General features: G+C 48.7%; 1 protein-coding gene across 1 annotated transcript in view; it reads right to left on the reverse strand.

Moving 5' to 3' along the window:
* SLC25A1 (solute carrier family 25 member 1) overlaps positions 1–12,207 on the reverse strand; it is a 47,546-nt gene extending 35,339 nt beyond the window's left edge. The window contains exon 1 of the mRNA XM_074973122.1: positions 12,094–12,207. Coding sequence (XP_074829223.1) covers positions 12,094–12,193 — 100 coding nt within the window. The 5' untranslated portion in view covers positions 12,194–12,207. The remainder of the gene's footprint in view (positions 1–12,093) is intronic.
* Between the last annotated feature and the right edge of the window lie 4,789 nt (positions 12,208–16,996).

Raw genomic sequence — 16,996 nt, forward strand, 5'->3', positions numbered from 1 at the left:
ATTGTTTCCTTAAAAGGAGTATTATTTTAACTGTCGGTCATATCAGGTGCCTGGATTTCACACCTCATCTCCCCTGGGACCCCCAGCCATCTGTGCATCAGCAGCTGTGCTCCCCTTTATTTCCAGCCCAATTTCTTCAGTTAAGCCACAAGCCAGTGACTGTGAAAAGCGTTTCCAGGGGGTGAAAAAAATGACGGAGGGACGCTACTGAGTGAATCCAGCAGGAGGACAAGGCTAGTTCTAAAGGGTGAACCCTGCTTAGGCACAAACACCCCTACAATCCACAGCAAGACGGGGGTGAGGGGGAGGAATTGGGACAAAGGATGAGAGAGAAGTTTCAGAGTAGCAGCCGTGTTAGTCTGTATTCGCAAAAAGAAAAGGAGTACTAGTGGCACCTTAGCGACTAACCAATTTATTTGAGCATAAGCTTTTGTGAGCTTATGCTCAAATAAACCGGTTAGTCTCTAAGGTGCCACTAGTACTCCTTTTCTTTTTGATGAGAGAGAAGTGGGAGCTGGCTAAAAATCACACCATTTTGTTTACAAAAAAGAGGAAGTTACTCACCTTGTGCAGTAACGATGGTTCTTCGAGATGTGTCCCCCTATGGGTGCTCCACTTTAGGTGTCTGTGTGCCCCTGCACCTCTAATTGGAGATTTTTAGTAGCAGTGTCCCGTTTAGCCTCGAGGTAGATGAGGGAGGGAGAGCACATGAGCGGGCTTTTTAGCACTGCACAGGCAAACCCCCCTCACTTCCTTCTCTACCACAGAGCCCTATAGAGAACTCCGAAGTAGAGGGGAGGAGGGCGGGTTGTGGAGCACCCATAGGGACACACATCTCGAAGAACCATCGTTACTGACAAGGTGAGTAACTTCCTCTTCTTCGAGTAGTGTCCCTGTGGGTGCCCCACTTTAGGTGACTCCGGAGCAGTATCCACCATTGGAGGCTGGGACTTTGGAGCGGAGTCTTTTACTACAGAGAGTACTGTGGAGTTGAAGATGGTGTCAGCAGCCAAATCTTCAGTGATCGCATAATGTTCTGCAGAAGTATGGACAGAGGCCTCAGTCATTGCTCTATAGATTGGGGAGACAGGGGTATCCCTACGGAATGTGATTGAGGTAGGAACTGATCTCATGGGGTGCGTATGGACGGAAGCAAGTTGCGCCTTGCTAAGTGATTAGTGCAACTAGAGACCCATTTGGATAGTCTTTGAGGAGATATCACAGAGCTTTTGGATCTTTCTGTGGACGAAAGGAAGAGTTTAGGGGATTTCCTGAAGTCCTTAGTCCTGTCCAAGTAGAATGTTAATGTCCTTCTAATATCTAGCAGATGCACAATTGTCTCCCAGTTGTCACAATGTGGTTTTGGGAAAAAAACAGGGAGATGGATCTGTTGATTCATATGGAAAGTGCAGAAAAAGTAGGGAGAAACTTGGGATATGGCCTTAGAGTTATTATTAATTTATTTCTTTTTAAAGACAAAGGCCGTGAATAATGGGTGTGCCACCAGGGCCGCTATTTTTCCTATGTGCCTAGCTGAGGTGATGGCAATTAGAAATGCTGTCATCATGGACGGGTGTAAGAGAACAAGTTGCCCTGGACTCGGAGGGAGGTCTAGTCCAAGCCCTGAGAAGTAGATTAAAGTTCCAGGCTGGAGCGGGTGGTGTCACATGGGGGAAAGAGAGTCCCAATGCCCTTAAAGACTCTACGCATTAGTGGTTGAGCAAACTCCAAGTGGGAAGCCATGTTCGCCATGAGAGGTACCTTAAAGGAGCTGAGTGAGAGTTTAAAATGTAGTGCAAAATCAGAAGGAGGAAAGAAGAGGTTGGGTCTGTCCATTTGGAATGGTACGAACTTGGAGTCGTTTCCATTTTGTAGATAGGTATGTGGAGGGGTCAACTTGTGGTTGTGTTGCAACATGTGTTTCAGATTGCCAGAGCATTCTGCTTTTAAGCCTTGGAACAAAGAAAGATCCAAGCCTGGAGGCGGGTTGGGGTGAAGGGTCAGCCCATTATTTTGAGAGAGCGGGTGAGGAATGGGCTGACGTCAGAGGAACAGGAGGGCATATTGCCATCAGCGTCAGGTAAGGGAGCCAGACTTGTCATAGTCAAGAGGGGCAATCACAATAACTCTCGCTTTGTTTTGTTGAATTTTCAACAGAATCTTGGATAGGGTAGGAAACTGGGAAAAGACATAAGTGGGCCCTGTCCGCTGGGAAGATGAGGGCAACTGCCAGTGAATGTTTCCCCAAAGGGTGGCTATATCTTGAAGTATACACTCATTGTCGTGAGAAAATTCCAACTGAGACTGTTGGTTATCCCGTTCTGTATCCCTTGTAGACAGACAGCTGAGATGAGCACATTGTGATGGGTGCATCAATTCCAAAGTTTGAATGCGGTCTTGCAGAGGGAGGGAGATCTGGCAGCTCCTTGGCAGTTTATACAAAACATACAAGTCACATTAAGTCCATCATAACCTTTATGTGTTGTTTTTGATGAAAGGCAGAGTTTGTGCACAGACACTCCTGACAGCCCCTAGCCCCAAAATAGTGATATGAAAGGTCATTTCTGTGGAAGGCCACTTGTTCTGAACCTCGTTGTTGTGTAGGTGAGCTCCCCAGCATATTAGGGAGACATGTGTCTCAGGGTGGTGAATGTGGGTAGTGAGAGGAGCGCTCTCGCTTGTACTGCATCAGGTTGGTGCTGATAAAGTCCAGTCACTGTACCGGGGTTAGTATGCCGCTACAATGAAGTGAACCTTGGAGATTACCCTGTGTGTAGCAGTCTGTACCTATAATGATCCTGCCCCAAAGGTAAGCAGTAGGAAATCTCCTGTACAATGGTTGTATTGATATATGGAAGTAGGCAATCTGTAGGTTCAGGGCTAGAAATCAATCTCTTTGCTCTAGAGCTGGTCCTAGCTGCTGTGAAGTAAGGTAAGGTGACTTCTGAGTGGCGTGACAGGTGTATAGATAGCAGCTGATGCTGTAAAAGGTATCATTGTTCAGGCCCCTGACCAGCTCATCAAAGTGCTTATAAGAGACAGTTTGAGAGGTCATGGACTGGGGTGAGACTGTTCTCACTTTTGAGCTCTGGGCCTCTTACACTGTGGCTCATAACAGCACAGAGATGGTGAGTATTGAGAAGATTGTGATCTGTGGTGTGGCTGAGAGGTATATCGTCTCCTCTGTTCCACAGTGTAGATTCCTAAGGAGTGTAGTGCGGTCCGAGAATCCTTCAGGATGTGGAGAGAAAAATCTGTCTTCTCCGCAAAGAGTTTGGCCCTTCTAATTGGAAGTCTGTAGCTCTTTGTGCAATCTAGAGAGGTGTAGCGAACACCAAAACCCACAACCCACCTCAGTACCATGTCATGGAGACTGGGCAGGTAGCTGTAACAGCTACATCCAGTGGTGTCTCTAGGACCAGTCTGGTTATTAACTGACCTTCTCTAAGAATGGTCTTAATCTGTTCTTTTTGTGTTTCCAGTAATGTTTCAGAAACATCCTGGGTTTCCCAAGATTAACAACATTGTTTTGGCCATGAGAGTTTGGTAATTTATGACTCTAAACAGTAATGTTGTCGATGAATACGCCATCTTGCACAGCCTGATCACATGGAGTTGACTTGGCGTTACGTTGCTTGCTTCACGCATTAACCACATCCACTATGATGGAGTTGGGTTGCGGATGCTAAAAACAAAGTCTACCTCTTTGGGTACAGGTGTAGGGTTGTTTTTGTTTACACTCTGTTGCTGGTTGGTGCAATGGAGGCTGGCTCTGCCAGATGATTTTGGTAGGATCTAGAATCAGCCCATTAATTGGGAGGACAGTTCTAGATGAGAAGGTAGTGTGCAGAATTTCCACCAACTTGTGATGTGTATCTGCCACCTCCTGTAAGGGAATCTGCAGCTCATAGGCTACCCTCTTGGTAAGATGCAGAAAGTTCTTAAATGTTCACCTTGTGATGCAGGGTGGGCAGCACAGTCTCATCTGGGAGAGATGAGTAGAAGTGTGCTCAAGAGGTAGCTTCCTCTTCAGGTGTTTCCCCTCCCCCCTTTCCCCCTTCTTTCCCGTTCTGAAAAAGCTTTTTCCTGTCCTGGTTCAGGTGCTCTCCTGCCCTGGCTCAGGTGCCAGGCTGTAGCAAACCATCTGGTGAACTCTCCCTGAGAGACACCGGAGACGGTCACACCATGTGTGTGTATATACCCGAAGAATTACAATATGGCCTTGGGAGGGAGAGGCGGGAAGGCAGGCACGGGCAGTTGGCATGATGGAATTGGGGATGACCCTTGTAGTGAGGTGGTGGGCCGCCTTGGGGGGCCAGGGAATGATCTCCTCCTGGCCAGTGTCAGATTCGTCAGTGGGTAAGGGTGCCGTTGACTGGGGTATGGGCAGTATACAGCCCAGTGCTAAGAGCGATTCTGGGTGCCGGGATGTGCTCGATACCGGGGTCCTGGTACCAAGTAATGGGGATTGTGGTTCTTCCCCAATCATCAGGTCTCCAGGGTACCAGAGCTCATGCAGTACCATGGGTTCATTTGGTACCACAGAGGAGGGTCCATGGTACATTGTCAGTACTGATAGTGGGGCAGAGCACTCCCTAAATGAGAGTTTTGCCCAGTACAAAAAGTTTGTTAGTGCCACTTTTTTAGAAATGGTATGATAATTGTCTCTCCCTGGGTACTGAGGCCGCAGGTCTCCAGAGTATCAGAGCACCTGTGTTACCATGGGCTCATCCGGAACCCCAGAGGAGTGTCTGTAGTCGGTATCAATGGTTGGGAAGGTGCAAAACGCTTCCTAGATGGGAGTTTTGTTACATCTGCTACCAAAGGGTTTCCCTATGCCACTCTTTTATCGATGGTACGGTAACGGTACTGTCGCCTCAGAGCATGACAGTGGAAGCCTCTGGTGTCTTGGTGCCAAGCAGAGCTGACAGCAGGGCTTCTCCGTGCCGCTCTTTTAGAGGTGGTACGGTAACGGTGCCCTCTCGGTGCAGTAGTTGCCCAGACTAGAGCTCAGAGCAGCAGGGAGCTCACAGAAGCCCCTTGTCCCTGCGGAGAGCAGAGCTCAGAGCAGGGCAGAGCTCACAGCAGGAAGCCCCTTCTCAGGTTTCAGCTTCCAGAGCTTCGGTGCCTGAACCCTGCTGCAGCTGAGCTCACAGCAGGAGGTGCCTCTGCTGGTATTGTCCTACCGAGATGGCCGCACTGGGGAACACCCCTCTGGCTGGCCACTTGCTCGGGGGTCGGTGCCCAGATGGCCGCACTGGGGAACACCCCTCTGGCTGGCCAGTTGCTCGGAGGAGCCTTTCCAGGGGGAGTCTGCTGGTGGCTTCTTCTTCTTCTCTCTCTTTCTCCTCTTCACCACTCGACCCCTTTTGAAGTGAAGGCTCCGGGGATGATCTGGGGTCAACACCCACCGGAGTCCCCTGCAGACTGAAGTGTTTTCTCTATAGGGAGGAATTTTTACTTCAGCTCCCAGTTCCTGTTAGGCTACAGTTTTAGGTGTGGAGGTACAGCACTTCTGTGAGGCTCTCCCAGGCACAGTGAGTGTCTGGCCATTACAGGAACTGACTCCTGGCAGGAGAGGCACCGCTTGGAGCGGAGAGAGCCAGGCAAGCCCCAGGGCAAGGGGTGACATCCTCTAGCAGGGAGGAATATGCAGAATAATGTCTTTACTTTTTTTTTGTTTTTAAACTGAAAAAGAAAATAATTATGAGTCTACTAGATGCCTGGGGAGGGGGGGAATGCCCCCAGACAGGGAAGGAAAGTGAAGTTCTTTTCCTTTTTCTCTTTTCTTTTTAAACCAAAGGAATAAAATAAAATAAAACAAAACACTAACCTGAGTACTTTTAGGGAGAACAAAGGTAACAAAACAAACACTACTTATGCTAACAACACAGATAAGGAAGGGACAACTGCTTGTTCTGGCAGTAGAGAAGGAAGTGAGGGGGGTTCACCCATGCAGTGCTAAATAGCCTCCAGGCAGACCACGAGGGAGGGAGAGCACATGCATGGTCTCGACGGGACACTGCTATCAAAAATCTCCAATTAGAGGTGCAGGGGCACACAGACACCTAAAGTGGAGCACCCATAGGGACACTACTCGAAGAAGAAAGATATTGCTGGAGAGTGTGTTGGGAATCTCTTTGCAATTCACAGCTGGCGCTGAGATACCATGGCGATAGGGCCCATGGATACTGCACCCCTCGGGAAGCTCCTCCTTGGGAGCAAAGTACTCTGTGAGGAGGAGACGCTAAGGTGAATGACTGTTATACAGCCCAGTGGCACTGAACTCCCAGGCCAGAGAAGCCAGTCCAGGATCTCGTTCTCATCAGTATCGGTCCGTTGGCAGATCTGTGTTGTAATTCTTCATTTTGCAAGGACTATACGGAGCAACCAGAAAGGGAGAGCTACACTTTCTTCAGGCAGTACTGGAAGCCCCAATCCTTGGGACATGGACAAAGCACTAGTGGATAGGGACCTGTCCTGCATTGGCAGAGAGGCCTGGGCTACATACAGCTTGTGTGCTGGTATAACTATGTTGGTCAAAGGGGCGTTGTACTGTTTGAACTACATCTTCCGAATGGTAACAAGGTCTAAGTAGGTCTCTTCTCATCTTTAACATTCCCAATTTAAAGGGATTTGAGGGTCTGGAATGCAATGAGGTAGTTTATCGGTACCTGATCCACTGACAAACCCTGTAAATATCAGCTAGCACCTTTAATATAATAGGCACACATGGGCCTCATTGTTTTCCCTGTCTAAAGGAACGGATGACTCCGTGCTGGCAGGAACAGAGCAGAGTTAGTACCAGGCACCATCCTGATGGATCAGCTTATTTAATGCAATTATGTCTACGACAAGGCTGGCCAGTGCTGCCTGTACATTACAGATCATTTTAATTTACTGGATGCGAGGAAGGGGCCAGCATTTCAACAGGGCCTCTCTTTCATCTCATTTGCTTCATGATCACAAAACTGGGAGCTCCTCCAGGCCAAGCAATATGTAACTTAGGGCTATGTTACAGAGACCTACCCCTGAATTAGGCTGGAAGCCAGTCAAGACAGGGACCCCCCATACCTGTAAAGTTCTATGCACACCTGTGCCACGTAATTCCTGCTTTCCTGGGGACCCGGGATCCACTACACCTTGATAAACAACGGAAAGCCACTGATTCCCCAGTGATCAGTGAGCTCCCAAGGAGCCAGGGAATGGCAAACGCCTTTGGCAAGGGCATATTCAGTGTGCCATGCAACCTTACACAATCTTTGGACTGATTGTGAAAGACCCGCAGGCTTCTCCAGCCCAACTCATAACCCTGCCCTGTGGGCACAGGACTCTCAAGAGGTCGAATGTGAGGCCAGTGCCCAGCGGCATTTCACCCATGCATTGAGCTTTGCAGTCTGGGCACAGCTGAAGAGCTGCAGGCACAGCCACTCCCAATGAAGCTGGGCGTGGCTATCCAGGGGCAGGAGAGAAGTTGGCCCACAGTGTATGGCACAGTTACTTTTCACAAGAACAAGCTAGTGGGATCAGCTCCCCCCCGCACCCACAGGTTGGATTGAGCTCCATCATTAAAAGACAAGACAAACCGCACTATGATATGCGCATAAGAACTGGCAGAGCAGAGCAGACCAGAGACCTACTCCAGCAGTAGGGGCCAGTGCCAGAAGCTTCAAAGGAAGATTCAATAAACCGAACAATGGACAGTCATGGAACAGCCTGCCAGCGGACAGAAATGTCTTTCAATCCCCAGGCAAACAGCTGCTGGCATATGCCTTGATGCATATGGGTTTATGTCCCAGACAAAATGTGTAACTGTGGCTATCACCACCAGTCCTTCTGCAAATAATTTGGGGTGAACAGTTTAGTCAGAAGCTTTTGGACTATCCAGTTAATTTGAGGCCCCAGCTCCTTGTCACACCTCACAAAGGTGGCTCCCTTCGTACTGCAGGAGGTGCATACATTTCACGCAGCTCGAGTATTGATTTCGAGTCAACCTTGCAACTTCTCCAGTGGTTTTTCTTTTTGACAGGCCCATGCAAGCACCAGAGACTGTGACGTTAACGAATGCATGTCAACTGACAGCAAAGCCAGAGGTCACAGATGGCAAACAGAACTTGACTGGCAGCAGACAATGGTTCCAGCAGCCATGCAGGAAGAGCAGTAGCCATGTAAGGCTCACTCTTAGGTCTCTGTTAAGCTAAGCTAGCACTTCGCTGTCAGACCCCAAGGAAAGGTGCACAGTCGGCTGGAAGAACAAAGGGGTGGACGTGATCATGGAGGAAGGGAATTAGCTGGGAAACACAAAAGCTCTAATGATGCAGATCACGTCGAAATGGCCATAGATATATATTTCATTTAAGAGGAAAGACTTCCATCTCCATTCTAGGAATTTCCCTGTGGTTGGGCAGAGGAAACAGGAGTTAACGTGCCACTACAAGTGAGTTCTATGAGCCTTGCCTGGCACCACGGTACACTTGGTTGGGCTCCCACTTTTCAACAGATACAGATGTAATGGGCCAAGTGTATCCCTGGAGTAGCTCCACTGAGGTCAGAGAGACTTTGATCCAAAAGCAAGCTGATCTGTGGGAGTAATTTCATCCCACAAGAGATGAGGGGCAGCTGCGGAGCTGTTGCAAGAACTCATCAGTGGGAACCATCCCAAAAGCTGTTCCATCACACCAGGGAGCAATAAGGCAGCAGAGTGGGAATGAGCTAGGAGGAGAACAACAGTGTTAATCTGTTCCCCGAGCCTCCTTTTCATCCTCAATGTGATTATAAGCTCCGTGCACGTCCCTTTAGAGGGCTGGGTCCCTTTTTTGTGCAAATAAATTAATTTCTAATCACTGATACACTCTGCTAAATGAGTTTGTCCTTGTAGATGAAATAATTCTAGCAAACTTATCCAAAGCCTGTATGTGTTTGCCTGTATATTACCTGAACAGAGATCACGAACATTGTGATATCAAAGTCACGGTTCACAGTCAAGACCTTACAGCTAAATTACTTGGGAACATATGTCAGTATTGTCGACTTGTAATGGTCCACGGTCATTTAGAATGCCCCGGTTACATGTAAAGTAAACTCAGAATCCCTGCCCAAATTGGGTCACCCCTGCTGCTGCTGGACCATCAATGTATGCAACAGGTTGAAATGGAACATCCCCATGGATGGAATGTCTGACTGTTGGTTACATCCAGCCACACAGAGCTGGCACACTTCCTGGACGTACCTCTTGCAGCCTGGGATTCAAAATGAGAGAGCAATCAGAATGTGTCTCTTTGACTCATTATCACCACAGAGGTTTGAAGGGAACATGACATCAGTAGATTACATTGGGGAAGGAGGAGACTGAGATTGTTAACATGCCACCCCACCTACACACCTTTTTGGGGGAGCACAGAGTAATGCACTGATCATTTATTCACCTGGGGCTGTGCAGCTACTCACTTGAAACTGAACATCCACCTCTCCAAGACACTGGGTGCCACACTCAGCTCTGGTATAATCATGCATAATTCCCATTCAAAGGGAGCTGCAAGGCTTCCCCCAAGAACTCTTTTCCCATAGTCTCTGTCACCAAGAGATCCCCCAGAGGCATGGAGGAATGAAAAACGTGAGCGCTCCCATTTCCTCTAAAGGCAGCAACGCTACATAAGTCAGAGATGGATCAAGGAGGGCCTGGAAAGAACCAGCTTGGGGGTTGAAGCTAGGCAGCACTTTCAAGGCTCTGAAGTCACATTTCCGTGGTCATTACTTCAGTGGGGAGAGCCCCACTCCTGTTCCGTTTCAGAACATTTCAGTGTGTTTACACGTCCTTGCATTCCTCTCACACGATTATCGGCAGATTGTGAACTTGGATAATCCGTGGGGAAAACCTTGTACTTGGAACGTAGGCACCGACTCTGTGGGTGCTCCGGGGCTCAAGCACCCATGGGAAAATATAGTGGGTGCTCAGCACCCAGGAGCTAGAGCTTGAGCGTGGAATGTGATGAGGGAGTTTGTTTATAAACAAAGGCAGGGTGATTAAGATAACAAAAGGCTTGTCATTAAATTAAATTAAGGATCGTTAGATGATCCTGAAAGCATTGCCAGGCACTCCACTTAAAAGATAGGAAACAAAGGGCAGGAATAAATGGTCCATTTTGAAAATGGACCGAAGTAAATAGGGGTGTCCCCCAGGGGCTTGTACTGGACCAGTGCTGTTCAACATCTTCATAAATGACCTGCAAAAAGGGGTGAACAGTGAGGTGGCAAAGTTTGCAGAGGATACAAAATTACTCAAGAGTGTTAAATTGGAAGCTGACTGCAAAATGTTACAAATGGATCTCACAAAACTGGGTGACTTGGCAACAAAATGGCAGATGAAATTCAATGTTAAATCAAAGTAATTCACATGGCAAAATACAATCCCAGCTATACATACAAAACGAGGGGGCCTAAATTAGCTGTTACCCATCAAGAAAGAGATCTTGGAGTCATTTGCAGTACTCTGTTTCCAGAGTACTGCAAATTTCTAAGAATCCTTCTCATGGTGCCTGTATCATCCTGAACTCATTCTCCAGCTTCAGAGTAGCCGCCCTATTAGTCTGTATCCGCAAAAAGAACTAAGGTGCCACAAGTACTCCTGTTCTCTCTCCAGCTTCCGAACACTTAAAAATTATCTCCAGTCATCAATGGGACAGATGCAACTGAATAACTTAACTGTCCTTAACGTCCATCAAGACAATACCAGGGAACTAGAAGTAAATAAGATTGCTGACAGTTTCATCCAGAAAGCTACAAAATGTCTTTAAACAGGGATGTTAGTGAAGACACCTTGCAGGTGATTGCAGCGATTTTAATACACTGTAATTCATGATGATGTTATTACGTAGTTCATAACAATTTACTCATTATTAAAATAGTAAAGATACTAATGACAGACAAATTCGATAACTAGAATATGAAAGAAGTGTATAAATATGCTGAAAATAGCCTTCCCCAAAAAGTGGCAGAGTGCCCCCTCCCCAAAACACACACACACCCCTCTTCAAAAGTGCCCAGCGGCAAAAACAGAAGTCAGCGCCTATGACTTGGAAACTGAAAGGGCCTGCAGTGTATCAAATATACAGACTCATGACTGAACAGACACAAGGAGTTGAGTGAAGAGCACTGCAGTGACCCTGGCTACCTTTAGGGGCAGTGATAAACCTCAATCTACACAAGCCCTGCTGTGACAGATCCCCCAAAAGGGTAAACAGGGAGCTCTCTTGCCTAGTGAGGAAACTCCAAACTAAAGCCTGGCTCAGCCCAGATCCAAGCCATAATCTAGAACCAGGACAGAGTCTTGCAATCAGCATCCCGGTGCAATTCAGCATAGGGAGGTCCCACAGCAGCAAGGGTGCCACCGTCAATCCCATGTTGGCGCTCACAGCTGTGGGTGCTGTTTTGCCGTTAGACACTCCCCTCAGCTCTGCACTCAGGACCCATATCTCCCATCACCACCCCGGGTAGAAAAGCGACCACCGCTAGGACTGCAGGGAGTCCCGGGGAACTTTGAAAGACCCGAGCAGGGCATGCCAGGAAAGGGCACTTCTCAAAGCAGGGCTGCAATTCCCGCAATTGCATCAGACAGTGACACAGCGGCCAAAACTCAGTCCCCAGCCCCGCATCCCGGCCCGCCAAAGACCGAGCGGGGAGCAATGCACTGCCATGGAAAAACAACGCTTCCCGGGAGGGAGGCACGTCCAGCTCCCTGCGAAGAAAGAGCCAAGGGCTGCTGGGGCTGTCCGATAAGGAGCCGCGCACACCGGGGGCCAAAGTTCAGAGCATGCACACGACTCGGAGCTGCTCTTTCAAGCAGCCCAGGAGACCTGCCAGCAGGACTGAGACCCCGGGGTGCCGAGCAAGACACCTCGAGGGGCTGGGCGATTGTCAGCCCCCAAGGCAGCAGAGGGGAAGTCCTGGGTCAGGAGGATAAGGGGGGCGGGGGTGTTGCTGTCCCATCAGGTGCACACAGGCGGCCGCTGCTCCCCACCCCCGGGCGGACCCCGGCGGACGGTCGCTCCAGCGCGCGGCTCCCGGGCAAGCTGCAGGCAGCCCCCCAGCACTCACCTGCCAGGATCGCCTTGCCGGGGTGGGTGAGCTTCGCCTTGCCGGCCGGGGCGGCGGCGGCCAAGCAGCGGGGGCCGGGGAACGCGGGGCGGCCGGACATGACTGCGGCGGGCAGAGGCCGGCGGCGCGGGGCCGTTTAAGCGGTGCGGGGCTCGGGGCGGGTCCCCGGGCAGGGGGCGGGCAGCGCAGGCGGCGGGCAGCGGGGCTCGGCGCCCCCTGCGGACGCCCGGGCTGGTTACGCGCTGGCGCGGCGGTCGGCTCCCGGTCCCCGCCCGCAGCAGGGGTGGGGCCGCCGGCGTCACATCCTCGGGAGCGCACGGGGCGGGGGACGCGCTGCAGCTCCGCTGCCTGTTCCTCGCCCCCTCGTGTGCTGGGGGGCAGAAGCCGGCAGGGTCCTTCGGGGCGGGGAGCTAAGGGGGGAGACAGGCGGCTGCTGTTCCAAGGGGGAGGCCGGGCAGGGGTAAGGAAGCGGGTCCCCCCCCCCCCAGCAGAGCAGGGCTGCTGTGAAATCCTCCCGTCAGGGGATTTGCCCTGCCCCGCTGCAGCCTCAGCAGCCCAGGGGGCTCCCCTCACCCAACCAGCCCCAGGGCTCAAGCTGATTTTTACTTTCATAACTGATGCAGCCAGCCCAGGGGTGCCAGGGTCACCAACTGCCCAGCCCAGGGGTGCCGGGACTAGGCCTTGCCAACCCCTGCCCCAAGTTAAGCGCTGGCACTTCTACATCCACCGGGCTCAGCAGCCCCTGCTTCCCAACCGTGGAATCACATGCTGGGATGAAACCTTGAAAACACAATCGCTGACCTCGGGGAAAGAAGCCATGAGCCTGGCTACATCCAGCACCAACGTGAGGGTAGTCTGGCCTAGTAGATAGAACAGGGTCCTAGGACTTAAGAATCCCTGCCTCTGCTACACAGCAAGTCCCCTTACGCTCCTGTTTCTCCAGCTATGAAAGGTGGATAATGATAATGACTGCCTTTGTAAAGCACTGTAAATAATTATTAGAAATGGACACCTGGGGCAGGCTGATCTAGGCTTTTGCAGCTTTATTAAGATGCCAGCTGCCAAGGACAATAGACAATACAGTGTTTTGAGGGGGTCTAGATAAGGGGCCATAGCCCTGGCCCTGTTGCATGAAGTTGTTTAGTAATAGAGAGACAGCTGTCTTATCTATAATGGATTTATATTGCAATTTTCATCCCCAAGGACATGGTTCAAGTTAAGCCCCTCAGGAAGTAGTTGTAGGATTAGGACATTCGAGATTGTGTACAGCTACCTTGTACACACACACCACCCCCTTTAAAGAAGCACGTCATCTTCCTCTCTCTAACTTTTTCTACACGTGTGGTGCCACCTTCATTTATGGAAGTTTGAGAGCAATTTAATTCCAGCCCAGGGTTGTCATTAAGCCACTCAACTTTGCTTGTGGGGTTTAATGTCAGCACTACAGCTCCTTGATGAAAACTGCAGTGAGTTATATTTATCCATAAATTATACAAGAGAAGCACCTGCAAGCATCCAGGCATTCATTTTTTATTTGTTTTCGTCATTTGTTTTTCTGACTGCTGCCTGTAAACAACCACGTAGAAGCTAAAAAATTAAGTCCTGGTCCCCAGTGAATGTTCCTGGGTGGCTGTTGTACAGAGGCTGGTTTGTTATTGCTGGCCCTGACTGAGTGAAGGAAAGCATCCTGGCATTTTTTAACAAGAATTACATCTATTTCCAAAGCCATAAAAAACACCACCAACACATTTGTGCCCATCTCAACCTTCACAAGCTGTGAAATGATGATTTCCCCTTCCCCCCAACAAACTATGAAAAAGTGAACATCATACACTGTGAACCTAATATGAGGTAGTCGTAATGGGCTATATATATGCACAGCAGTGAGTCACTAGGGCCTGGCTAAAAAGAACTTTCCTGAGACCCAAAATTATGGGGCTGAGTCTTTTACCAAGAACTGGATTCAAGTCAGCTGTTAGTGCTGCACTGGTAGAAGGGCTTTTCTTCAGGTAAGACAGACAAGCCCTGGCTGGCCAACTCAGTATTAAAGAACACACTAGTATAGTACGAGACTACTAAGATTTTCACATCAGCCACTGAATGGCTCTCAGATGAGGGTACAGTTTGGGCCCGTTGACTTTAGCTGAACTTGAATTGCTGGCTTAGATGCGAAAGGTTCTATATCCGCACCATGAGTTCCCTTCCCTAACTTGTCCTCTTTTATCTGTATTTTAAACAGAGGGCAATTAGCAGAAATGGTGGTTACTAGGTGAATAAATTGAGACATTCACTTCATAACTGGATCAGAAACTGACACTCCCAAGATGGGGAGATTGTGGAGCCAAGGTTCTAGCTGAGTCCAGTTTAAGCGGAACAAAATCCAGCACATTCAGACTAAGTTTAAACTAGTCCAAAGTTAACCATCTAAATGGCAATTTTTGCTATCATCAGGATGCAGAGTCAGTTTTCTGCACAAGACCTAGGGAATTCCAAAAATTTGCAGGGAGACCCCTAATCCACAGAAGAAGAAGTCTACCTGTGCAGACTTCCCTACACAACAAAGCAATCGGCCTGTTCCAAAGGTAACTAATATTACCTTTCATAGGCACTCTCCAACAACTGTAACCAGCCCTGCTAGATGCAAGTCAGCTCTCATGGAGTCCTGTGGTCTGTGCACCTTCATGTTGTTCTTTCCCATCAGCAAGTTTGAGGAGTCAGCTAGCAGATGGAATCTAATTCAGTACATGGGACAATTGACTGGTATGGTTCTAGCAGAATAATTATTCCACTGTAGCTATGCTGGTGCAACTGCCTGTGTGAACACACTGTTCCAGTATAAATATGACTTTATTCCAGTATAATTGCTCTATCTCCAAAGTTAAGTCACACTTATTTTGAAACAGTGAGCGCCCCCAGGGGGTTATATCAGTATCACTACAGCAGTGTAATTATTCAGCCCAAAGGATATAGGATGTAGCGGTCAATTTTCTTATTTAGTCAAGCCCCCAGTGAACGTTAGGGACAAGGCTCTATGTTCATCTTTGGTTCAGATACCTGATATTGGCCTCCAGCCACCAGTGGGGGGCAGACACTATCTGGCCTTAGGTTCTCAAATCTACAGCCATAGAACAGTGAGGCTCCTTGCTCCGAACTCATGTGACTTGCAATACTATTACCGTTAAGGTATTGTATTGAATTTCAGATCCATCATCAATGAGTGTGTGTTGTGCTGTTTCAGGGCTGGAGCCAGTCTCAGAGATGGACTGCATCACGGCTAGGACAAACGGGCTCTTCACTCATCACTCCTCTCATCCAGCTGGGCACAGTAGTTTGTTTCTATACAGCCAGGTGTGCAGTGCAGATGGTCTCAGTGACTGTTCAGTGTGTATGTTCCCGCAGTAATGGCTGTGAACCGTTGCTTTGATTTCAACCCAAATCACATACTGAGTCCGCTTTTTACTTTGTCCGACTCCACTGTCGGACCCCATCCATTCTCGTTGGTACCCAGTCCGTTGCAGGATCTCTCGGCATACCCTAGTCGCAACACTAGCAGCGAGCGAACATTCCAAAATGCTGATTAATGGTAATATTACTACTTACCTTAACATGAATCTGGAGCTAAAGGGGTTTCCTGAGTGTCTCATTCTGTCTCTCACCAGTGCCATGGCACAAAGCTGAAGGATGACCTATAGCTTTCAAAATGGCTGTGTTTTTTTGCACCAACATCCATCTTGGCCTCCTCTCTCCTTTGGGGTCATCCCTCCATCCCCTTTTCTGAATTATTCCATTCAATCCACAGCAGCTTCTTGGAAAAGGAGATGAACTAAAATAGGTGAAATGTGGAAGTTGTTTACCTGTATAATAGGTATTACTGGGGGCTTCACATCATGGTTAAAACATACATGCTGATATAGTTTATACTATACCATAAATGAAGTATGCATAGGTATCGGGGGGGAGGGGCAGAGTAACAGAGTACAAAGGCCAAGATTCAGGGGAACTGATTAAGCTGGAAAGCTTGGAACAGGTTATAATTTTATGAGAAAGGAGGTTAAGAGTCAGAGACTAGGACTCAAGAGCTGTAAGGAGTGGTATAATCCATCCCTTTCTGGGTAAGACTGGCAGTAAAAGAGCATTTATGGCATGGGAGGCCAGGCAGAGACAGAAGTAGCAGTGGAAATATCCAGCTCACGTCTCATGCCCACTCATGGTCCAAACTTTTCGTCCCTATATAGGAAGTTAGACACCCAGAACCCAAATCTTCCATTTTCCTACTGACCCAGCAGAGGAAGGAACGATGCTATACCATTTGTTTGCTAAGATTGTTAAGCTATTATTCAGCTCGCTTTGCTTTTTCCATCATGTACTGCTGAGCAGCTTCCACCCTGACTCCCCACATCCAGCTCGTTTGAGTTTACAGGAGCTACAAGAAAGGTGCCACAAGCACCACTCAAGCCATTCTCTGGGTTCTCTCCAGCTTGAATCTGCTAGAAGAGTACAGACACATGGGATGACTAAGCATCAGTCCTTTTCCTCCCACCTACTTGACCCACAGGAAGGAAGGAATGTAGGCAGCGTCAGATTTGAGGCAGCTGTTTAGAACTCTGGTTAACAGCACTGTTTGGATGGCAGAAAACTAAGTTTAAATCTCTTGCTGTTTTCAGACAGTTTATAAACTTGTGCTGTATTGCCACAGCTCCCTGCTTGCTTGTCATGCCAATATGTTGTTATAGCATTTGCAGACATGCCCAGTGCTACTGTAGGTGAGGTCACTTGCTTTACCCAATCTTCAGTACACACAGACTCTTCATTAAGCAATATATTGGCTTTTTTAGATCTTAACTCATCAAGTCAGTTAAGCAATGTGCATGATCTCAAACTTATTCAGCAAAGTACTTAAGCG

Source organism: Natator depressus, chromosome 15 (assembly GCF_965152275.1).
Source record: "Natator depressus isolate rNatDep1 chromosome 15, rNatDep2.hap1, whole genome shotgun sequence".
Taxonomy (NCBI): Eukaryota; Metazoa; Chordata; order Testudines; family Cheloniidae; genus Natator; species Natator depressus.